The sequence below is a fragment of the Centroberyx gerrardi genome, chromosome 5 (genome assembly GCF_048128805.1).
Source record: "Centroberyx gerrardi isolate f3 chromosome 5, fCenGer3.hap1.cur.20231027, whole genome shotgun sequence".
NCBI classification, from domain to species: Eukaryota; Metazoa; Chordata; class Actinopteri; order Beryciformes; family Berycidae; genus Centroberyx; species Centroberyx gerrardi.
Window position 1 is genome coordinate 34,923,584 of NC_136001.1, and position 24,000 is coordinate 34,947,583.

The 24,000-nt window shown below is 48.4% G+C and overlaps 1 protein-coding gene across 8 annotated transcripts in view; it reads right to left on the bottom strand.

The window, feature by feature from the left end:
* slmapa (sarcolemma associated protein a) overlaps positions 1 to 24,000 on the bottom strand; it is a 76,016-nt gene that overhangs the window by 19,559 nt on the left and 32,457 nt on the right. For 2 of the 8 annotated variants that reach the window (XM_078283509.1, XM_078283510.1), the window contains exons 4-15: positions 17,270 to 17,306; positions 11,363 to 11,425; positions 10,878 to 10,973; positions 10,517 to 10,588; positions 10,066 to 10,206; positions 9,742 to 9,879; positions 8,734 to 8,902; positions 8,149 to 8,199; positions 5,482 to 5,637; positions 3,952 to 4,014; positions 1,329 to 1,388; positions 910 to 984 (exon numbers count right to left, since the gene is read on the bottom strand). In XM_078283509.1, the coding sequence (XP_078139635.1) occupies positions 910 to 984; positions 1,329 to 1,388; positions 3,952 to 4,014; positions 5,482 to 5,637; positions 8,149 to 8,199; positions 8,734 to 8,902; positions 9,742 to 9,879; positions 10,066 to 10,206; positions 10,517 to 10,588; positions 10,878 to 10,973; positions 11,363 to 11,425; positions 17,270 to 17,306 (1,121 nt within the window). Of the gene's footprint in view, positions 1 to 909; positions 985 to 1,328; positions 1,389 to 3,951; positions 4,015 to 5,481; positions 5,638 to 8,148; positions 8,200 to 8,733; positions 8,903 to 9,741; positions 9,880 to 10,065; positions 10,207 to 10,516; positions 10,589 to 10,877; positions 10,974 to 11,362; positions 11,426 to 17,269; positions 17,307 to 23,036; positions 23,113 to 24,000 lie in introns of those variants that run through there. The other 6 variants (XM_078283514.1, XM_078283516.1, XM_078283515.1 and 3 more) reach the window with 5 other exon arrangements.

Below are 24,000 nucleotides of genomic sequence, written 5' to 3' on the forward strand. Positions count from 1 at the left end.
GGGGGGGGGTTTACAACAATAATAATAGGAAGAACAGGAAATAAATGTGTGAACAATAAAGAAAGGAAAAAAATACAAGGAAGAAACTGCAAAGAATTAACAAAATGAAATAATGCAAAACTGTAAATGTAAGAACAGGAATAAAAAAATAATTTTAAAGAAGAAAAATGTGAGCAATAAATAAATGAGCTCAATAAAGAAAAAAGAATAAAACAAAAGGACAAATAAAGAGAATAATAAAACAAAAGGGTTATTTTTGCATTTTTATAATAATAAAAAATGCATGGAATTTTAATAATTAACTTTTATAAGAAATATAGGAATGAAAACATTTAAAGGTGAGCAATAAATAAAAACATGAACAATGCAGAAAATGTGAAAATGTGAATGTTTTTATTTAAGAAAAATGTGAGCAAATAAATAAAGAAAAGTAAAATATAAACAGGACAAATAAAAAAAATAAAAAAATTAGACAACCATCAGAAAACAGGACAAAGTGTTTAGAGCTGGAGGATTTTGGACAGAGAATGGTTTGATCCTGTGCTTTCAGTCAACACCCCTCCCACACACACACACACACACACACACACACACACACACACACCTCCCACACACACACACAGCTATTTTGTTATGAATGGGGCGCAGCAGGGTTCAGCTCTTAAACCAGAAACAACTAACAGCAGAGGTTTGGAAAATCAGCAAATAGTGCTATTCCCTTTGCTACTGTGTGTGTGTGTGTGTGTGTGTGTGTGTGTGTGTGTGTGTGTGTGTGTGTGTGTGTGTGTGTGTGCATGCTGAAAAAATGCTTTTCAACATTTCACCAGAGCCCCCACAAAGGGCCGGTGGTATGTGCAGGCATTGTGTCGTGTTTGTGTGTGAGTGTGTGTGTGTGTGTGTGTGTTCTACCTTTGAGTCGGTCAGGACTGGCCAGACTGTCATCTTCTGCTGTCTGGTTGTTCTGCAGGTGGGCGTCAATCACTTCTACACACACACACACACACACACACACACACACAGAACAGTAGTTTTCAGTTAACGTCCTGACTGAAGGCTCTTTCCTCTCTCTAGTGAGTAACTGCTTGTGCACGGCATGATGGGATAGAGACGACGTGAACCAGGTCGGCCGTGCGAAGAGAAAAGTTGAAAAAGTTTCTTATATAAATGAGCGTTGATGGCGGTCGCGGCACAAGAGCCAATCACATTCGGGCAAAAATCCAGTTCTCAAAATTCGGAAAATTCAATTTGAATGGACTGAACTCTGCTGGGCTCAGAAATAAATAACAGATCTGACATTCCCCTTTAAGCTCGGCTGAGTTCCAACTTACCGTCAAATTTGGCCAGTTTGTGGATTGAAGAACCGACAGCCTCCTTCAACTGTTTGACAGCTGTGGAGAGAAGAGGAGGAGAGAGAGAAGAGGAGGAGAGAGGAGAGAGAGAAGAGGAGGAGAGAGGAGAGAGAAGAGGAAGAGAGAGGAGAGAGAGAAGAGGAGGAGGAGAGAGGAGAGGGAGAAGAGGAGGGGGAGAGAGGAGAGAGGGAAGAGGAGAGGGAAGAGGAGGAGAGAGGAGAGAGAGAAGAGGAGGAGAGAGGAGAGAGAAGAGGAAGAGAGAGGAGAGAGAGAAGAGGAGGAGAGAAAAGAGGAGGAGAGAGGAGAAGGAGAAGAGGAGGGGGAGAGAGGAGAGAGGGAAGAGGAGGAGGAGAGAGAAGAGAGAGAAGAGGAGGAGAGAGGAGAGAGAGAGAAGAGGAGAGAGAAGAGGAGGAGGAGAGAGAGAGAGAAGAGAGAGAAGAGGAGAGAGGAGAGAGAGGAGAGGGAAGAGAGAGAAGAGGAGGAGAGAGAAGAGGAGGAGGAGAGAGGAGAGAGATGAGAGAGAGAGAAGGAGAAAGAAGAGGAGGAGGAGAGGATGAGGAGAGAGTAGAGAGAGAAGACAAGTAGAATTGGTCAGGAAACCCAGGTTCAACTTGGAAGAAAACACACAAACTGGATTTAGTGAATAAAAAGGAAACCTCCAGCCACCAGCTGACTCCGGGTCAGCGCCCGGCCGGATGAGCGGCTGTCAGGACAGATGAAGCCACTGCAGAAATCCCACTGTGCACTGCTGCTGCTCAGCTAATGCTGCACTTTGTCTCCGAGAGGAAATGTTTAGAAAGGCTTCGCTCTTTACGGCCATCAGAAGTTAGAAGGAAGGGTGACGGGTTAGTTTGGAGACACCAGAGTTTTCTGTTACTAAGATACTAATAAGGATTATCTGCAGTACTAATGCAGGATCAATACATGGATGAGGACGTCTACAATGTCTACTACTGTATACTGTACTAAATAATGACTAATGAATAGTACAGTAGTTTTTGGCAATCTAGGAAGCTTATTCCACTCACTGTTATTAGCTCTGGAGGGGAGCATCAGCTAAATGGTGAAAAACTGTCAAATATAATGAAAGAACAGAGACTTCTCCCACTGATACTGACAGATGCAGGACTTCTAGCAGCCACATCGGCCCGCCTGTGTCCGATGGCCGATGAGAGCTAGCACCAATAGCGTTGCGGCAACAGACAGACCCAACAGCAACACTAGCATGTGATTGGCTGCCGACGGGAAATGTCACTGCGGCCAACAAACGAGGAAAAGAGGCGACCGTGGTTCGACACCGGTTCGACGTTTTGTCTGGTGACAGAACAGGAACAAGCTTCCAGAGAAAAGCCTCCCGGGCGCTCAGGCTGCTGGTGGCATGGACACAAAGTTAGCCTTCTGACTCAGATTCATGCCGGAGAAGAGACAGAACCAGAGACGGAGAGAAGAACCGAAGGAGAAGGAGAGCAGAGAGACGAAGCGGTTAGTAAATTCGTCCAGTGAAGAGTCGTGAAGGCAGGCGGCACGCACAGAGCCCAGATGTGAAGATCTACATGAGTAAAGGAGCGGTGGGTGAGGTGAACGTGGCTTGACTAGCGATGTCTGAAGAGCAGCAGAGAACCAACCAATCAGCCACAACCGCCTGTGTAAGAGAGCGACGGCACAAAACCACCGAGGCAGCCGTGATTCCCTGCTCTCCTTCACAGGAAGTTCAATAAGCTAAAGTCAAGCAACAAACACACTTCCATCCGGTCAGTGAACAGAAACCTGAAGACATTTTGAAGTGTAGTTGGTCTTTACACTGCGGGGGGAGAAGTTTCTCGACAAACTCTTGACAACTTTACTCCAAAATGAAAGGAACAGATGAAAAGACAGACAATGCTTCGTAAAGACAGTTTTTCTTCCTTTGTCAAGAAACTCTCTTCCTGTCTGTCAGACTGTCTTCCTGTCTGTCAAACTGTCTTCCTGTCTGTCAAACTGTCTTCCTGTCTGTCAAACTGTCTTCCTGTCTGTCTTCCTGTCTGTCAGACTGTCTTCCTGTCTGTCAAACTGTCTTCCTGTCTGTCAGACTGTCTTCCTGTCTGTCAAACTGTCTTCCTGTCTGTCAGACTGTCTTCCTGTCTGTCAAACTGTCTTCCTGTCTGTCAAGAAACGTCTTTGTCGTCTGTCAAGAAACTCTTCTTCTATGTTCGTCAAGATACTTGTCTTTGTGAATAAGCGTTTTTTCTTCCTTTGTCAAGAAGCTGTTCATCTGGTTTTGTGTCACAAAACATTTTGTCCGTTACCAAACTGTCACAATACTGAGTTTCTTTGTCAGGAAACTGTCTGTCTCACCTAACATGTCTGTCTGTCTGTCTGTTAACCGGTCTAGTGTGTCCATCTGTCGTCCGCTATATAAATAACAGGGAATAGTTGTAGTTGTACAGCAGTAATTATAGTAGTTGAGGTGTGTGGGGTGGAAAACATCCTTCAACCATCAGGTCACCGGTTCCATCCCAGCAAAGAACCTCTGCCTGCTCACAGAAGGGTCAAGAAAAGTGTGTGTGTGTGTGTGTGTGTGTGTGTGTGTGGACACACAGCAGAAGTGGGTGTTTGTACTCACGCGGACATTCAATCAACTGTTGGATTCTAGTGCAGTCTCCCCCGCTGTTAACATGACAGTTGTCTGATAGAAACACAGAGAACTAGCGTTACTAAGGTTACTGAGAGGGAGAGAGAGAGAGAGAGAGACAGAGAGAGAGAGAGAGAGAGAGAGAGAGACAGAGAGAGAGAGAGAGAGAGACAGAGAGAGAGAGAGAGACAGAGAGAGAGAGAGAGAGAGAGGGAGAGAGACAGAGAGACAGAGAGAGAAAGAAGAATGACAGATATAGACGACAGATAAAGGACAGACGGACTGAGACAAGCAGACAGGAGATACAGGCAGAGCTAACGAGGCGGAGACAGATCGATCGCTACACGGAGAGACGGACAAACCGATCGATAAACAGACGGACAGGCAGCAGAACAAGCCGGACCAGGCGGGCGTCGTCAGTCAGACAGATACAGATCACACAGCTCTAGATGGACATGAGAACAGAAGACAGGATGCAGAGGGCTAGACAGGCAGGCAGGCAGGCAGACAGGTTTTGACCGTCATAAGCTTTCCTCTCTCGTCAATTCTTCAGTTCCACATACGACCAGCAGAGCAAAATTAACCAGATTTACAACCATATGTAAAACTATCTGATCAGGCAGAGCGTCTCGTCTCCCCGTCTGTCCAAATTAAACTCTGCTGTCAGTTTGCTCTCTGGTGGAAATCGTCTCCACGCCGGAAGAGGCCGATCCAAACTGAAGAAGGAAATCTCTAAGTGTGAGCAGAGAAAGCTGGACTCACCAACAAGGAACAACACAGTAAGAAGATTTAGGCTGCGATCCCGTCTACAGCTGGTTCTCTTTGGTCTGAACCACAGTGGAAAAGTTTACTTTGTTCCATTTTTGTATTTGTATTTGTTCACGTTCAAACTGACCAACTACAATCCAATCAGGGCTTGTAAACAAAAGTCACATGACTCACAAGGAGCTTGTTTATTGGACAGAGTTTTGGTCACCTGTCATCCTGCAGGTTAGAGAGTCAAAACAAATCTGATTCCACTTCCTGTAACTTTATCTAACATGATGGACTGTCTGTCTCTTCTTCTGTGGTGTTCATACCAGTTAAGAACACATGAAGAAGTAGCTGAATATGAGCATCAGTCCAGACTTTCCAAGCATGAGGAACCGCATCTGTCTCCTTCTACCCATAATCCCTTGTGTTTCGGGGTGGTTTGCTGTAGTTGGAGTATCAGTTCTCTTGTTAGAGGACTGAGACTCTCGGTGCCGTTAGTCGGTGCCACTAGAGTTCAAAGGTCATCGTTCTCACCTGGACAAACCAACTGAACTGAAGGGAGGAAAGGTTGGCACGTTGAAATAAACCGCTCAGCACATGCTGGCTGTGAACGCAGCCTCAGCTCACTGACATAACCTGACAGGATTTCTGGCTACTGAAGTTGTCACAGTTAGTGCAGCTGGTCTGAACCCGGACAGCAGGAAGAGAACACCACCTCAGTGAAGACAGACCCTCGTCCCTTTAGGTAACATTAATCAAACCAACTACCATCAGTGTCTTCTTCTTCACCAACAGCCCCATCATCCGTATCTGTATCCTCCTCCTCCTCCTCTTCCTCCTCTTCCTCCTGGCTCTCAGGTGTCTGCAGGCTCTGTTTGTCCTCTACAGGCTCCTCTACCGGTCCGGTGGAGAGAAGGCCGACATCTGTCATGTGACCAGATCAGATATTGATTTTTTTTTGTCTGCAGGCCACATTGGACGGCACATCTTAAAATTTAAATAGCCAACTGGATGTTTAGAGCAGAACAAGTCTCCAAATGATCGCTGTAGGTTTGGGCCGATATTGCGATATTTTGCAAATATCGTGATATTTTCCGCTGTATCGAATATCGTCCTCATTATCGTCTCTTAATAACCTAGGAATTTGATGTAATTTTAAATTAAATAAAATGCAAAAACAAATAAAATAAAAAGGGAAAAAAAAGGGAAATATACCCAAACCCCCGAGACAATATCGTATATTGCGATATTTTGGCGGGACTGCATTGCGATATAAAATTTTGGATATCGCCCAAGCCTCGATGGCCGGTTACCTGCCAGAGTGGAACAGTATCACATTACCAGGAGTCAATCAGCGACTCAACACTCCTTCCTCCCAGAGGAAGAAAAGCAAAATGGAGGATAGACTGGTAACCATGGAAACAACCCAGCAGCACCCAAGCAGCCCAGAAACCAACACAACCAGGAACCCTAAACCTTCAAAAAACCACCAAGCCCCTTCGAGACAGACCAGACAGAGTTCGCTCCACATCCTGATGCAGCTCAACGGGACGCCTGGCGGTCCCGTCGCTCACAGCTCACAGGTTCGAGCCCCAGACTGACCTGTCAGAGTGACCTGAACCCCCTCCTGCTCGCTCTTCACAAGTCACACAGAGATCCAGACGGTCACTGACTGACGTGTCACTTCAACTGAAACATTAAACCAGTGAGTGACCTCTCTCTGTTCAGTGTCTGCAGGGTCAAAGGTCAGCTGGACGAGTCACTGGAACATCTAACTTCAACCAGATTTGTACAATTTGACTTCCATCTCATCTTAATTTCAGTTACATTTCAGGTGGGCAATTGTTAGTTTTAATTTATAATTTTCATAGCTGTTCAATTTGTTTTGGTTTGATTAGGTTAAAATGTGTTATTTGTGCGGTAGATACAGGCTAAAAGTTTTTCTTAATATATTGGCAGAATCTGCTTTGTCAAAGTCCTGTCTCCAACTTTTTTTCGCCTATTTACAATTATTGGTAAACGTTTTATTTTCTTTGTTCCATCAACATAAGTTTCCTCCGGCTGGATTTCAGTGTTACACTTGATCAAACTGAAAGGTTTAAAGGTCTCATATTCTCCACTTTCCAGTTTTATTTTGTGTCCTGAGGTCCATTCAAAGCTGTGTGTGTGGTGTCATGAACCAAAAACACTCTCAATCCATTTCTCCACGTTCATTTTCCAGCATCTCTCTGAGCCTTACCAAGAACAGGCCGTTTCTGTCTCCGTGTCTTTAAGGCTCATTAATATTAACGACCCTCCGTTCCGATCGGCTAACCGTTTCGAGAGCGAAACGTGAGACGCCGCGGCCCGGCGGCTACAGGTAGGGAAAACTCTCCGGTAATAAACGATGACGACCGCTCGACCGCTTTGAAAAAAACACTTTGTTAGTCTATTATTTCTTACAGAAATGATAATGAGCGAACCTTTGTGACGCCACAAAGTTACGGAAGTCCAAACGGCTCGTTTAGAGGCTCGCTTTTCTAATATGGATTGTGTGGATTTAGTTTTGATACTTTCACCATGTTTAGATACACATCCAACTCCTTTATCATCACAGAGGAGAGGGAGTCCTGCTTTACATGATATGGACCTTTAATAAACATAAAGAAAGAGATTCACTTCAAAACAATTCAGCAGCAGGACTAGTTTTTTATATATAGTCAGAATCTGCTGTGTCGGCGTTCCTTTATGTGCTAGAAGTGATTTTCAGACTGTTCCTCCAGACAACGGCAGTGAATGGAGAGAGAAAAAAAAAAACACAATTCTCCAGTCTGCTCTACCGGAGCAACAGATCACAGAATCACTGATTTGGGGGTTTTATCATGGAGGAAGAGACACGACCCAAGACTCTACCAGAGGCACACAGAGCTTTAACTATATTTAGATGGACGCAGTATTTGTCTTGCTAACAGTACAGACTGGCTGAACTGCTCCGCTTTGACTGTGAAGCAGGATGCACTGTCGAATTACGTGGATACATAAAGTTTTTAAAAGAAATCTGTGCATTAATAATGTATTGATGATAAGCCGATATGGATCATCGGATTCTGCACATGAAGCATTACACATTATTAACCCTCGAACTACCAGAGGACATCTGAGACCAAACCTTAACCCAGCGGACGGACGAGCAGAGAGCCAGACTTCCACCATGATGGACAGAACGGACAGAGAGGGAAGAAGAGAGCAGGCGACAGGAAGTAGGAAGCAGTCATGCAGGAAGTCGGCATGCGTCGTTAGTGCAGGAAGAGAAGGTGAAGTCAGCAGCCAGAGGAGACAGACACCGGCGGGACGGGCGGACGGACAGAGGGGTCGGCCGCGCCTGTGTGTCTGTGTGTGTGTGTGTGTGTGTGTGTCCCGGAGCAGAGCAGAGCAGAGCAGAGCGTGTTGACTCACCCAGACTGTTGGTTTCTTTAATGCTTTTCTCCTGTAGCTGTTCTAACCGCACTGTAAACAACAACAACAACAACAACAACAGCAGAGAGCAGCGGTGACTGACAGGAAGTTTCGGCCGAGCCAGCTGATTGGTCACAGACGCCTTCCGACCCTGCGCTTTATTCCCATAATGCTCGGCTCGCTGTGTTCAGTTGGTCGCTATGGTAACTCTAGTGGTAACCAAGGGAGCTAGAACTTGCTGGATGGAGGGAGTGGTGTGTGTGTGTGTGTGTGTGTGTGTGTGTGTGTCCACATTCCTCTATGTTCTATAGAAGCTTGTCTCATTTAAGTGTGTTATGAGTTTGTATGTTCTAGTTCATGTATAAATTTGTGTGTGAGAGTGCATGTGTGTATGTGTGTGTGTGTGTGACAGAGAGTGTGTACATTCCTCTATGTTCTGTAGACGCTTTATGTTTCCAAGTTTGTATGTTCTACTTCATGTGTAAATTTGAGTGTGTGTGTATGTGTGTGTGGCCATCAGGGGGCAGTGTGTTAGCTTGTTAAGAGTTAGAGCAGGAGTGTGTGTGTGTGTGTGTGTGTGTGTACCCTGCAGGGCGGTCAGCCTCTCGTTGGTGAAGTCGTTGTCGGCCTGCAGAGCCTCGATGCGAGCCTGGAGAACCTGCTCCTTCTCCTCCATCTCCTCGATCCGCAGCTCCAACTCCTTCTTCTCCGTCGCTCCGCGCTGCGTCAACTCCTCCTGACGACCCTCCGCCACCTGGAGGAGAGGAGGAGAGAGGAGAGGAGAGGAGGAGAGAGGAGAGGAGAGGAGGAGAGAGGAGGAGAGGAGGAGAGGAGGAGAGAGGAGGAGAGAGGAGGAGAGAGAAGAGGAGAGAGGAGAGGAGAGGAGGAGAGAGGAGAGGGAGAGGAGAGGAGAGGATAAACTGGTCAGTGTGTCTGCTGTTTTCCAGACCATTTCCAGCCTGTTTTACAGCCTGTTTTACAGCCTGTTTTACAGTCTGTCTGCAGGCTGTCTGCAGGCTGTTTGCAGGCCGTCTGCAGGCCGTCTGCAGGCTGTCTGCAGGCCGTTTGCAGGCCGTCTGCAGGCCGTTTGCAGGCTGTTTGCAGGCCGTCTGCAGGCCGTCTGCAGGCCGTCTGCAGGCCGTCTGCAGGCCGTTTGCAGGCCGTCTGCAGGCCGTCTGCAGGCCGTCTGCAGGCCGTTTGCAGGCCGTCTGCAGGCCGTCTGCAGGCCGTCTGCAGGCCGTCTGCAGGCCGTCTGCAGGCCGTCTGCAGGCCGTTTGCAGGCCGTCTGCAGGCCGTTTGCAGGCCGTCTGCAGGCCGTCTGCAGGCCGTCTGCAGGCCGTCTGCAGGGCCGTTTGCAGGCCGTCTGCAGGCCGTCTGCAGGCCGTCTGCAGGCCGTCTGCAGGCCGCCTGCAGGCCGTCTGCAGGCCGTCTGCAGGCCGTCTGCAGGCCGTCTGCAGGCCGCCTGCAGGCCGTCTGCAGGCCGTCTGCAGGGTGTCTGCAGGCTGTTTGCAGGCTGTCTGCAGGCCGTTTGCAGGCCGTCTGCAGGCTGTTTGCAGGCTGTTTTACAGGCTGTCTGCAGGCTGTCTGCAGTACCTTGATCTTGTCGGTGAGCTCTTTGATCTCGTTGACAGCAGCGTTGTACTTGTTGGCCAGCTCTCTCAGCTCGTCCTGGCTGCGGTCCGACATCTCCTTCAGGTGGGTGCACTCATCCTCCGTGTTGCTGAGGGAGCGCTGCAGCACCACAACAACAACAACAACAACAACACATCTTAGTCACATCATCGGGTGAAAACATGTGGTTCAGTCTGTCTGCTAAGCCACATTGGCTGCTAGAATGTACACAACTTAAAAATGTCATTACAGAGTGACAATAATATTGTGTGTGTGTGTGTGTGTGTGTGTGTGTATGTGTCCTACCTCCACCTCGGACAGCTTCCTGACCACCTCGATCTTCTCCTGCAGGACTCTCCCCAGTGTCTCTTTGGTCGTCGCCTCGTAGTTGTGTTTGTCCTCCTGCAGAGCCAGGAGCTCCTTACGCATCCCCTCCTCCGTCTGGGACTGGGGGGGGGGGAGGGGGAGGTGGAGAGGAGACGAGGAGACAAGGAGTGGAGTTTTTTGTTTTTTTTTACATGGTTAGTAATTTGTATTTTATTTTGATCCATGTTGCAGGAATACTTGTCATTTCTAACATGATATATTCTGACAGTTTCATGCCTGTGTGTGTGAGCGAGCGTCAGAGAGAGGGAGAGAGGGAGAGAGGGAGAGAGAGAGAGAGAGAGAGAGAGAGAGAGAGAGAGAGAGAGAGAGAGAGAGAGAGAGAGAGAGAGAGAGAGAGAGAGAGAGAGAGAGAGAGAGAGGTGTGCATTACCTTAGAGTAAGACTGTAGCTGGCTGCCCATCACCTCCAGTCTGGAGAGCAGACGGTCCTCATCAATCAGAGCCTGGTGGACACACACACACACACACACACTTACTTTAAGGTTGCTATCCTACTAGGCTAACACAGTTTAAAGGGGAACACCGGTGTAATTCACCACTAACGCCCATGAAGAGTCTCAGCGTGTTTCCACTGAACTCACAGGCTCCCGTAGTTTTCAACAACACTTAAAAAAAACTGCTATAAGCACTAATGAGGAGGCTGTTGAGGGGAAACCTTTTTTTAGTTTATGGGCTATACTTGTAGAATACAATAGTGCAGAATAATGTGGTTTGCATGTGTGTGTGTTGTACCTGCCAGCTGCTCTCTGAAGCCTCCTGAGTGGTGGCTAACAGACGCTGCAGAGTGGCTAGCTTCTGCTCCAACATCTGCTCTCTGTGTAAGGCCTCCTACAGAGAGACAGAGAGAGAAAGAAAGAGAAAAAGAGAGAGAGACAGGCAGAGAGAAAGAGAGGGGGATGAATTACTTAAATACTTCTCGACCAGAGCATCCTGATTGAAAGCAGACATGATGTCCTCCTGCCTCCAAACAGACCGGTCACTGAACCAGACCAACGGTTCCTGCGGCTCCAGAAACCACATGATAAACAGACCCGGTCCTGTGTTGACGCTCCAAAACCAAAACCCAAGTCCACAGCAGACGCATTAAAGTGGCTTCTTGTGCTATTTGGCGTTTCTACTGTGAACTGGGCTGCTGAAGTAATTAGTGGGTCTGACTCCTCCAGTGTGTTTTTGGGGGTGCAGTAGCAGAAGGAGACCACTAGCTGTCAGTGTATTACCTGTAGATACTGGGAGAGCTGGAACAGTTCCTGAGAATACATACTGGGAGTGTTGGCTGCAACCTGCAAAACACACACACACACACACACACACACACACGTACGTCAGAGTAACATATGGACAGCTGGTTAAAGTTCATACAGCCTTGTGTTAGCAGCAAGATGGAGAAACACTAGAGGAAGTTGTACATAGTGCTCACACACACACACACACACACACATGCATAAATCACATATAGTACAACATGGGTATGGGAAGAAATCATTCAAATATGCATACATGTAAAACAGCGCGCACACACACATACAGAGGGTCTTATGTGTTATATTGCAGTCTAAGTAATTAGAGCATGTGTAAGTGAAGTGTGTGTGTGTGTGTGTGTGTGTGTGTCCTGACAGCATCAGATGCAGCCTCCGTCAGCTTTAGTCTGGGCCACCCAGCGCAAAACAGTCACACAGCCTGGAAATAACTGACTGACTGACTACTGCCTGTGTGTGTGTGTGTGTGAGAGAGTGAGAGACCTGGGAGGTGCATGCGTCGTTGCTTAATTACATTAGAGAAGTGGTTCAAATCTAATCACAGCTATTCTCTGCTCTGCCTTACACACACACACACACACACACACACACAGTCATCCCCAGCCTACATTCCTCAGGCAGGTTATATTGAGGCCCTGGTGTTCCCACTGCCGGAGGGAGAGAGCAGGGTGGGGTGGTGCAGCATGGCTTGGTATTGTATCGTTTAACATGGCATCACATGGTACGGGTAGGGATGTGATGATATATAGAAATTCAATATGCCGCAATATAAAAATGTGTCAATCCGTATGTCAGGAACATGAATGGTGATATCAGCTCCATGTTATTCTGCTGTCAGGAACATGAATGGTGATATCAGCTCCATGTTATTCTGCTGTAGTAATCACTAATGAGACTCTTGACCATCACAGTTTCACAAGCTCTCCATCCAAATTATATTATTGTCACTTTGTAATGACATTTTTAAATTGTTGTTTACATTCTAGCAGCCAATGGCATCGCTAGAAAGATTTGTGTCTCAGAAATAAACAGAATAAAAAGAACAAAGAAAAAGGAAGAAACCTTGGGCGGGCCGAGGACGATGACATAAGAAAACCAATGAGGCAGGAAGAGACAATGTGGCGGAGGTATAGCATGGCATGGCATGGCATGGTATGATATGGTATAGCATGGTAGAACATGGTGTATGATTTGTTCTGTCTCCACTGGCTGGCCAGCCAACCACAGAGCAGCAGGAGTTAAATCTACAGACAGCATCACGTCCACTCGTCCAATCAGAATCCAGGCTCAGCTCTAGACAGAGCAGAAGACCAGAGACAGACTGCTGACTGGACCAGCTCAGTGTTTTCTGCTCAGCTCTCAGTTTAGGAAGCAACAACCTGGAGGAGGTTTAAAGATGAATGAGGAGGCAGAGAGAGGCAGAGAGAGAGGCAGAGAGAGAGGCAGAGAGAGAGGCAGAGAGAGAGGCAGAGAGAGAGGCAGAGAGAGGCAGAGAGAGAGGCAGAGAGAGAGGCAGAGAGAGAGGCAGAGAGAGAGGCAGAGAGAGAGGCAGAGAGAGAGGCAGAGAGAGAGGCAGAGAGAGGCAGAGAGAGGCAGAGAGAGAGGCAGAGAGAGGCAGAGAGAGAGGCAGAGAGAGGCAGAGAGAGAGGCAGAGAGAGGCAGAGAGAGAGGCAGAGAGAGGCAGAGAGAGAGGCAGAGAGAGGCAGAGAGAGGCAGAGAGAGAGGCAGAGAGAGGCAGAGAGAGGCAGAGAGAGAGAGGCAGAGAGAGAGGCAGAGAGAGGCAGAGAGAGAGGCAGAGAGAGAGGCAGAGAGAGGCAGAGAGAGAGGCAGAGAGAGAGGCAGAGAGAGAGGCAGAGAGGCAGAGAGAGAGGCAGAGAGAGAGGCAGAGAGAGAGGCAGAGAGAGGCAGAGAGAGAGGCAGAGAGAGAGGCAGAGAGCGAGACAGAGAGAGACAGAGAGAGGCAGAGAGAGGCAGAGAGAGAGGCAGAGAGAGGCAGAGAGAGAGGCAGAGAGAGGCAGAGAGCGAGAGGCAGAGAGAGAGGCAGAGAGAGGCAGAGAGAGAGGCAGAGAGAGAGGCAGAGAGAGGCAGAGAGCGAGAGGCAGAGAGAGGCAGAGAGAGAGGCAGAGAGAGAGGCAGAGAGAGGCAGAGAGAGAGAGGCAGAGAGAGAGGCAGAGAGAGAGGCAGAGAGAGAGGCAGAGAGAGAGGCAGAGAGAGAGGCAGAGAGAGAGGCAGAGAGAGGCAGAGAGAGGCAGAGAGAGGCAGAGAGAGAGGCAGAGAGAGAGGCAGAGAGAGAGGCAGAGAGAGAGGCAGAGAGAGGCAGAGAGAGAGGCAGAGAGAGGCAGAGAGAGAGGCAGAGAGAGAGGCAGAGAGAGGCAGAGAGAGAGGCAGAGAGAGAGGCAGAGAGAGAGGCAGAGAGAGGCAGAGAGAGAGGCAGAGAGAGGCAGAGAGAGAGGCAGAGAGAGAGGCAGAGAGAGAGGCAGAGAGAGAGGCAGAGAGAGAGGCAGAGAGAGAGGCAGAGAGAGGCAGAGAGAGAGGCAGAGAGAGGCAGAGAGAGAGGCAGAGAGAGAGGCAGAGAGAGAGGCAGAGAGAGAGGCAGAGAGAGGCAGAGAGAGAGGCAGAGAGAGAGGCAGAGAGAGAGGCAGAGAGAGAGGCAGAGAGAGAGGCAGAGAGAGAGGCAGAGAGAGAGGCAGAGAGAGGCAGAGAGAGAGGCAGAGAGAGAGGCAGAGAGAGAGGCAGAGAGAGAGGCAGAGAGAGGCAGAGAGAGGCAGAGAGAGAGGCAGAGAGAGGCAGAGAGAGAGGCAGAGAGAGAGGCAGAGAGAGAGGCAGAGAGAGGCAGAGAGAGAGGCAGAGAGAGGCAGAGAGAGAGGCAGAGAGAGAGGCAGAGAGAGAGGCAGAGAGAGAGGCAGAGAGAGGCAGAGAGAGGCAGAGAGAGAGGCAGAGAGAGAGGCAGAGAGAGAGGCAGAGAGAGAGGCAGAGAGAGAGGCAGAGAGAGGCAGAGAGAGAGGCAGAGAGAGAGGCAGAGAGAGGCAGAGAGAGAGGCAGAGAGAGAGGCAGAGAGAGAGGCAGAGAGAGAGGCAGAGAGAGAGGCAGAGAGAGGCAGAGAGAGGCAGAGAGAGAGGCAGAGAGAGAGGCAGAGAGAGGCAGAGAGAGAGGCAGAGAGAGAGGCAGAGAGAGAGGCAGAGAGAGAGGCAGAGAGAGAGGCAGAGAGAGGCAGAGAGAGGCAGAGCGAGAGGCAGAGAGAGAGGCAGAGAGAGAGGCAGAGAGAGAGGCAGAGAGAGGCAGAGAGAGGCAGAGCGAGAGGCAGAGAGAGAGGCAGAGAGCGAGACAGAGAGAGAGGCAGAGAGAGGCAGAGAGAGGCAGAGCGAGAGGCAGAGAGAGAGGCAGAGAGAGAGGCAGAGAGAGAGGCAGAGAGAGAGGCAGAGAGAGGCAGAGAGAGAGGCAGAGAGAGGCAGAGAGAGGCAGAGAGAGAGGCAGAGAGAGAGGCAGAGAGAGAGGCAGAGAGAGAGGCAGAGAGAGAGGCAGAGAGAGAGGCAGAGAGAGAGGCAGAGAGAGGCAGAGAGAGGCAGAGAGAGAGGCAGAGAGAGAGGCAGAGAGAGGCAGAGAGAGGCAGAGAGAGAGGCAGAGAGAGAGGCAGAGAGAGAGGCAGAGAGAGGCAGAGAGAGAGGCAGAGAGAGGCAGAGAGAGGCAGAGAGAGGCAGAGAGAGAGGCAGAGAGAGAGGCAGAGAGAGAGGCAGAGAGAGAGGCAGAGAGAGGCAGAGAGAGGCAGAGAGAGGCAGAGAGAGAGGCAGAGAGAGAGGCAGAGAGAGAGGCAGAGAGAGGCAGAGAGAGGCAGAGAGAGGCAGAGAGAGAGGCAGAGAGAGGCAGAGAGAGGCAGAGAGAGAGGCAGAGAGAGAGGCAGAGAGAGGCAGAGAGAGGCAGAGAGAGAGGCAGAGAGAGGCAGAGAGAGGCAGAGAGAGAGGCAGAGAGAGGCAGAGAGAGAGGCAGAGAGAGAGGCAGAGAGAGAGGCAGAGAGAGAGGCAGAGAGAGGCAGAGAGAGGCAGAGAGAGGCAGAGAGAGAGGCAGAGAGAGAGGCAGAGAGAGAGGCAGAGAGAGAGGCAGAGAGAGAGGCAGAGAGAGAGGCAGAGAGAGAGGCAGAGAGAGAGGCAGAGAGAGAGACAGAGAGAGGCAGAGAGAGAGGCAGAGAGAGAGGCAGAGAGAGGCAGAGAGAGGCAGAGAGAGGCAGAGAGAGAGGCAGAGAGAGGCAGAGAGAGGCAGAGAGAGAGGCAGAGAGAGAGGCAGAGAGAGAGGCAGAGAGAGAGGCAGAGAGAGAGGCAGAGAGAGGCAGAGAGAGAGGCAGAGAGAGAGGCAGAGAGAGAGGCAGAGAGAGAGGCAGAGAGAGAGGCAGAGAGAGGCAGAGAGAGAGGCAGAGAGAGAGGCAGAGAGAGAGGCAGAGAGAGAGGCAGAGAGAGAGGCAGAGAGAGAGGCAGAGAGAGAGGCAGAGAGAGAGGCAGAGAGAGGCAGAGAGAGGCAGAGAGAGAGGCAGAGAGAGAGGCAGAGAGAGGCAGAGAGAGAGGCAGAGAGAGAGGCAGAGAGAGAGGCAGAGAGAGAGGCAGAGAGAGGCAGAGCGAGAGGCAGAGAGAGAGGCAGAGAGCGAGACAGAGAGAGAGGCAGAGAGAGAGGCAGAGAGAGAGGCAGAGAGAGGCAGAGCGAGAGGCAGAGAGAGAGGCAGAGAGAGGCAGAGAGAGAGGCAGAGAGAGAGGCAGAGAGAGAGGCAGAGAGCGAGACAGAGAGAGGCAGAGAGAGGCAGAGAGAGGCAGAGAGAGAGGCAGAGAGAGGCAGAGAGAGAGGCAGAGAGAGGCAGAGAGCGAGAGGCAGAGAGCGAGAGGCAGAGAGAGGCAGAGAGAGAGGCAGAGAGAGAGGCAGAGAGAGAGGCAGAGAGAGAGGCAGAGAGAGAGGCAGAGAGAGGCAGAGAGAGAGGCAGAGAGAGAGGCAGAGAGAGAGGCAGAGAGAGAGGCAGAGAGAGAGGCAGAGAGAGGCAGAGAGAGGCAGAGAGAGAGGCAGAGAGAGAGGCAGAGAGAGGCAGAGAGAGGCAGAGAGAGAGGCAGAGAGAGAGGCAGAGAGAGAGGCAGAGAGAGAGGCAGAGAGAGAGGCAGAGAGAGGCAGAGAGAGGCAGAGAGAGAGGCAGAGAGAGAGGCAGAGAGAGAGGCAGAGAGAGGCAGAGAGAGGCAGAGAGAGAGGCAGAGAGAGAGGCAGAGAGAGAGGCAGAGAGAGAGGCAGAGAGAGAGGCAGAGAGAGAGGCAGAGAGAGAGACAGAGAGAGGCAGAGAGAGAGGCAGAGAGAGAGGCAGAGAGAGGCAGAGAGAGAGGCAGAGAGAGAGGCAGAGAGAGAGGCAGAGAGAGGCAGAGAGAAAGGCAGAGAGAGAGGCAGAGAGAGAGGCAGAGAGCGAGACAGAGAGAGAGGCAGAGAGAGAGGCAGAGAGAGAGGCAGAGAGAGAGGCAGAGAGAGAGGCAGAGAGAGAGGCAGAGAGAGAGGCAGAGAGAGGCAGAGAGAGAGGCAGAGAGAGAGGCAGAGCGAGCGGAGGGAGAGACGGCTGATGTAGCAGCAGCAGAGACTGGCAGCGTTCCCCACATTCCTCTATCAGCTGACTACACTGCTCTGTGTGTGTGTGTGTGTGTGTGTGTGTGTGTGTGTGTGTGTGTGTGTGTCCAGACTATTCACGTGTCTGCCAACTAACCACCCACCAACATACACACACACAATATAACCCGGCTCTGTCACACATGCATGCCTATAAACCTGGGACACACAACAACAACTTACACATGGGACAGGGTAACACCACCACACACACACACACACACATACACACACACACAGCTCTGCTCTTACCTTGTCTACAGGTAGCGGCAGCGGAGCCTGGATGACACTGGAAGAGGGAGAGAGAGAGAGATGGAGAGGAGAAACACTTTTAGTTACCATGGAAACAGCAGGGAGGAAAACAACACTTGCAGTAACTACGGCGACAGCAACGGAAACGGTTCTTCAAGGTGTACTGACACATCGTTTTCACCTGCTCGTTACACCGAAACAATCGAAGCTTCGGCACATTTAGGTGGAGCGTCGCCACCGGAGTTCATGCAGAAGTCCAACCTCACCTTCCTGAGCTCCATGTTTTTCACACCGCCTTCTTCTTCTGCACCCTGTGCTGTTGCTGCGCTGCGACGTGTCTGCATTATGTGTTGTTTGGTGCTGACATGTTGTTGTGTAGTGTAGTCAAGTTCATTTATATAGCGCTTTATCACAAGCATGTCTCAAAGGGCTCAACACACCATCACATACATACTACATCACTATGCTACATCATATTTACATATTTGCTATATTTCCCAGGAAGACACACGCCCCTTCCTCAAATCTCAACCTGTCTCTCTGCTGCAGTGCATTCTGGTCTCTCTCCTGCTCCTGTGGTGGAGAAACTGGTCTCTCTCCTCTTCTACGATGGATTTCTCCCTGTATGATTGTTGAACGTCTCTCGGTGCAAAATGGCGGCTCTAGAAAGAAGCCCTCGCTCTTTGATTCTGAGGGACTGACACCAAAACCTGACGTTTACCGCTGATGTTTTACATCCTGAAACATTTTCTCATATCAAACTCCACTGGAGCTGCTGGAAACATCTGGAGGTGACGTCACCTCGTCTACGATTGGCCAGTTATCCACCAGGAAGACCAATACAGAAAACTATTCGGCACTGAACTAATTGGGCGGTGTTACTGCTGTGGTGAAGCTCCACTGCTGAGTGAACACAGAGGGAACACCCAGCAGTCCTGAGGCTAAAGGGTCAATCCACTAAATAACTGCTGCAGTCAAACGGCTCTGAGCTGTGTGAAACCTGACTGTTCTGGTTGATGTGTGGAAATCTTCATGACTGTCTGAACATCAGACAGCCTCAGCGACACAGCAGTGTAGTGTGAGCTGAACAGAGGCATTACAGCCTCCTGTCGAACAGCTGGACTCAGGACACGAACTGTGTCCGAGGCAGGGAGGGACGTGAGACTGATTTAGTCTCTGGTGAAGCCAGTTTCCATCACTACTACAGTAAGTCATGTGACACTAGGGCTGCAACTAACGATTATTTTCACTGTCGATTAATCTGTCGATTATTTTCTGGATTAATCGATTAGTTGTTTGGTCTATAAAATGTCAGAAAATGGTGAAAAATGTCGATCAGTGTTTCCCAAAGCCCAAGATGACGTCCTCAAATGTCTTGTTTTGTCCACAACCCAAAGATATTCAGTTTATTGTCATAGAGGAGTAAAGAAACCAGAAAATATTCACATTTAAGAAGCTGGAATCAGAGAATTTTGACTTATTTTTCTTAAAAAATGACTCAAACCGACAACTAATCGATTAATCATTGCAGCTCTATGTGACACCAGTCTGTAGTCAGCTCCAACAAATTTGTAAATAAAAAACCTATACGCCCACGGCACGATGGAGGCCTCCTAAGGACAAACCTAGCAAAGCAGCGTGCATAAAGGCTAACAGCTAAGCTAACCGTACCTACAGAGAAGTCTCACCGGTTACCAGTCTCACTTTGACAGATGTTTCTCCTGCTGAAGGTCACATGTCCCACTGTGACAAGTGAAGAGGCAGGTAGCAAGTTCACTAGTTTAACAAGTTCACTAGTTCAACAAGTTCACTAGTTCAACAGGTTTACTCGCTCACTTCATCGATTCCACCATGACAAGCCTTTTTTTCAGGAATGGGAGGGGGTGAGCACTGCTTTTAAACAGCGAGGGAGAAATCTTTTCCTGTCTCTCTCAACTTTGGACTATCTAATAAACCGTGATTGGTTTACTGCAGATCAACAATCTAAATGATGATCTGTCCTGTGGAAAGCAACGTAAAACCTACATGAAGTCCGATCAGACGGTTCAGACTGCGGTTGAATGGCCGGATCAGACCTGGATCAGATTTTAGGTCACATATGAATCCGAAAAGAAAATACACACTCCATGTGTTTATTTCTGTTCACACTGAACTGAAAACATCAGATCTGTGTCCCATAGGAGGGAAAAAAGATCTGAATTGGGGCAGTTTGAGCTGCAGTGTGAGCGCAGCACGGCCCGTCCTGCAGCAACAACCTCTGCTGTCTGCTGCTAGAGGTCCGTACGGGCCTGGAGGTTAAGCCCAAGCCCAGCCCACAACGTTCAGGCCCGCAATATTAGAAGCCCTAGCCCGACCCCAAACCCCCAAATCAAAACATTCCTATTTAAAAGTCATAGCCTAGTGGTCCGTGCATTTTTTGGTCGTTCTATTTTCTTGTCAGAAACAGAAATTAAAAAATGAAAAACAAATGGTGATTTGATTTTCATTTCAAAATCCACAAATGAAAAACAGAAATAGAAGGCATGGTCAGAAACGGCAGATACAACATTTATAAAGGACTTGATTTTCCCTGCTGAGCGTCCTTCAGCACCAGGAGTGAGAGGGCGGAAAGGGGAGAAAAAAAAAAGAAAAAAAAAAAGCGAGTGAGAGAGAGAGAGAGAGGCGATGTTCGATTCAGTAATAATAATAGTAAACTTTATTTCTGATAGAAAATATGTTCAAAGACCATTTTACTAATCCACTGCCCTGTCTGAACAGCTTTACCTTCCTGTTCCTGAGTGCTGTAAAACGAGGATAAGAGAAATGTGACTCGTTGGCGCTCTCGCAGCACTCGGGGGTGGGGGGGGGGGGTGGGGGGTGGAGGAGCGTAAAACATTGTGCTACAACCGAACCCGACCCATTTAAAAACCAAGCCCTACCCGGCCAATACCCAACATACAGCCTTGGGTCCTGTCAGACCTCTACTCCAGACCACCAGCTGAAATTAAAGGGTTAATCCACCATTTTACCTGGAAACAGTCAGGGGTCAGGAATGAAGGTAAACTTTACTCTCTGTTAATCTGTAACTAGGAAACAACAGAGAGAGAGAGAGAGAGAGAGAGAGAGAGAGAGAGAGAGAGAGAGAGAGAGAGAGCGAGAGCGAGAGACAGCGGCAGATCTTACTGCAGAGAAACTATCAAGAAAAAGAGAAAGCTAGCTTCCTAACCTCAAAATAATACTATTATTATATAATGTAGTAATTCAGAAAACCTTTCCCCAAATAAAAAATGAAAAATTCTTGTAACCCGTCACAACTTCAGACAGGAGAGACATTAATAATGACAGACAAAAGATGCTTATTGTGTGTATTTTGACAAATTTGTCTACCGATTTGATGATTGATTAGTGTATTATTGAACTATTTGTTGTCACATCTGACAACAACAATCTGAATCTGGTTAGAATCTGTTATTTGATGTTTCTGCTTTGATAATACGTGTTTTTGTATTTCAAGCCAATAAAGCACCTTTGAAAATGAAAGTTGAGAGAGGCAGAGAGACACAAAGTGAGAGAGAGAGAGAGAGAGAGAGAGAGAGAGAGAGAGACAGAGATAGACAGAGAGATAGAGAGAGAGAGAGAGATAGAGAGAGACAGACAGACAGAGAGAGAGAGCCAATGCAGTTCAATTTAATGCAACTGGCTTCAACTGGACTGAAGGGAGAGGAAGGTAAAGAGAAAATTGATTACCATGACTAAAGCTTTGGCAATATCTGCCACACTGTATTCAATGCCAGTAAAACCAAATTAAATTGTACTGAGAGAGACAAAGAGAGAGAGAAACAGATTTTCATTAGTAATTACCATTTTGTACTTAATGTCAAAGCTTATTTAAAAGAATAGCTCACCCAAAAATGAAAATGTGGTCATTATCTACTCAGTTGAAAACAGTGCTGCTTTGTATGTCAATATAACTTTCCCATTTGTATTTAACACTTCATTGGGTCATTCAAGCTCGCTCTACCCCATAATCACAAATGTTCCCGACAGCACCTTTGTCTCATTTTTATTTGTTTTATTTGATCTTTTTTCATTTCTTTTCTGTTTTATTAGTTATTAATTGAAATAATGAATCAATATATGAATCAAAATATAACCGGCCTACTCTACCCTCCCTCTACTCTGATTGGTTCACGCGTCACGGCACCATCAGAGCGTGGGAAACAGTTGAAGCAGCTGAACCTCAGTTTGTAGCCGCGCTGCCCGACACGCCGCTACGTTTTCTGAGCTTCCATTCAAAATGAAAGACTTCCTGTTGCTTTGCAGCCTGTAGTCTGAACGTACCATGAAGACGCATCTCCATTCACTACTGTTGTTCTGGAGACGGCTGCTACAGAGCAGCGCTAGCTAACTCTCTGTGTGTGTTACACTGACATACAGACTTCACCAGAGTTTCAACTGACATGAGTAGATACTGACATCATTTAGTGACTGGGCTGTAACTCTAAAACACACCGATATTCTCCTTTAAAGTGATGTCAGTTACGGCTCCGAACACGCACTCAGTGTCACAAGTTCAAGTCCAGCGCACATCCATTTCCCACACGACCCCCCTCCCCCCCCCGATTCCCCCCCTCCCCCTCCCACCCAGAGAGACTGTGACTCTGATGCTGCAGTCTCAGGCAGAACGCCAGCACAGCAGTGGAAAATGTCCACAGTATAACTTGACCTAAATTTACAGTTCTTTAACTACGGCTCACAAGACTCCAACAGCAAGTTTGCACACACATGTACACACACACACACACACACACACACACACACACACACACACTCACACACAGAGCGCACCAGTCCAAAGAAGTCAGTAGTCCAGACTCCAGATCAGATCTAGCGGTGTGTGTTTTGCATGTGGTCCAACAGAGACTGACAGTGGAAAACACTGGCAGTAGTTTCCATCTACACACACACACACACACACACACACACACACACACAGCTGAGTCCTCTCTGCCACTAAACAGGTTTAAAATCAGGTTGCAATCAGGACTCAGTACAGGAGGAGAGAAGCTCTGCAATGCAAACTGGTCGGTGATGGAGGTTGATAAAGAGCGGAGGTTATCCAATAGGCTGAGACAAAAAATGTTGTCCCGCCAAAATATCGCAATATATGATATTATCCCTGGGGTTTCCCAGGTTTTTTTTGGGGGTATTTTATGTTCTTTATTTTAAATTACAGCTAATTTCTAGGCTATTAATAATAATAATAATGATAATAATAATACCGATACCGCGAAAAATCTTGTTATTTTGTGAATATTGCGATATTCCATATTATCAAATATCAGCCCAAGCCTATTATCCAACAAGGAGTAAGTGTTTGCCGCACACTTAGACCAGCTGGTTTGTTTTTATTCAGAATGTATGAGAGTAAGGAGCGTGCTGGAGTCCTGGGTTCCAGTCCGGTCCAGGACTCTTATCGTGGGTCTTCCCCCTCGCTGTCCCAAACTTTCCTGTCTACCTCCCCTTTGAACTGTAAAATAAAAGTCTAAATAGAAAAACGTTTACTCTTGTGTTTTTACTCGCACAAATTATGAATGAAAACAGATCAGTAATTTGAATAAGTCTGTCTGAGTGTGCAGCAAACGTGTTTCTTGCTGGATGTTCTGTCCGGCACCATGAGATCACAGATCACTGAACGCACCTTTAACAGATTTATACTGTGACACATACTGCTGCTGTCCAGGCTCCTACCTCAAGCCTGGGTTAGATTGTGGATAACAGAGTTTACCTGTCAGCTCGTCTTCCTCTGTGGTGTCGGCCGGTGAGCTGTCACGGGTCAAAGTTCACCACGACTCAAGCCGCCTGACTGAGCTTCTTCCACAACAAAACAGATCTGTCTCTTCCTCTCCTCCTCTCCTCCTCTTTCCTCTCCTCTCCTCTGCGACCGGAGTCTGCGTCTTCCTTTCCGACTCACTCCATAACATAAACTCTCTGTCTGTCTTTCTCTTCTTCCGTCCTCCTCTCCTCTGCTGAAACCATAACAGCTGATTTTTCTCTCCTCTACTTCCGCAAGTTTCAAAAAGTCTGCCCACAGCTCCACCCCTCCCTCCCTCCCTCCCCCCTTCCTTCCCCTTCCCTCCCTCCTGGCGCTCGCAGTGATAAGAAACAAGCCCCTCCTCTCTGCTGCTCTTCACTGCCTCTACATTCTGCAGGGGAAAAAATAGATGCACTGGATTCCTAACCCGGTGCTGCACGAGCGGGTGGGGTTCTCAGTTTGCCAAGTCCTATCAATTCAAAAGCTGAGACTCAAAAGCACCACCCACCTGGACCGGCAGTGGTTATAAAAATCCAACATCCTTGATAACCACCTGACCGTGAGTGGCTGCTGCTGGGGTGTGTGTGTGTGTGTGTGTGTGTGTGTGTGTGTGTTTTAAGGAAATGTGTCAGATGATAACAGATTGATAAAGGCATGTCATTATCAAACACACAGTAACAACCGGAGACAATGGTGGTTAAAACTGAAACAATGAACCACACACACACACACACACACAAACCGATTTCTGTGTGAGTAACAGAGATAACTGGTCTGTTAACATTCTAGTAACACACACACAGTTATACACACACACACAGAGACACTCACACACACACACACATTAGATGACTTCCTTCCAAATGATGTAAGCTGAACCTCCCATACTAAGATTAACACAGTTAAACGACAGAATAGTAGAATAGCAGAGGAGAGG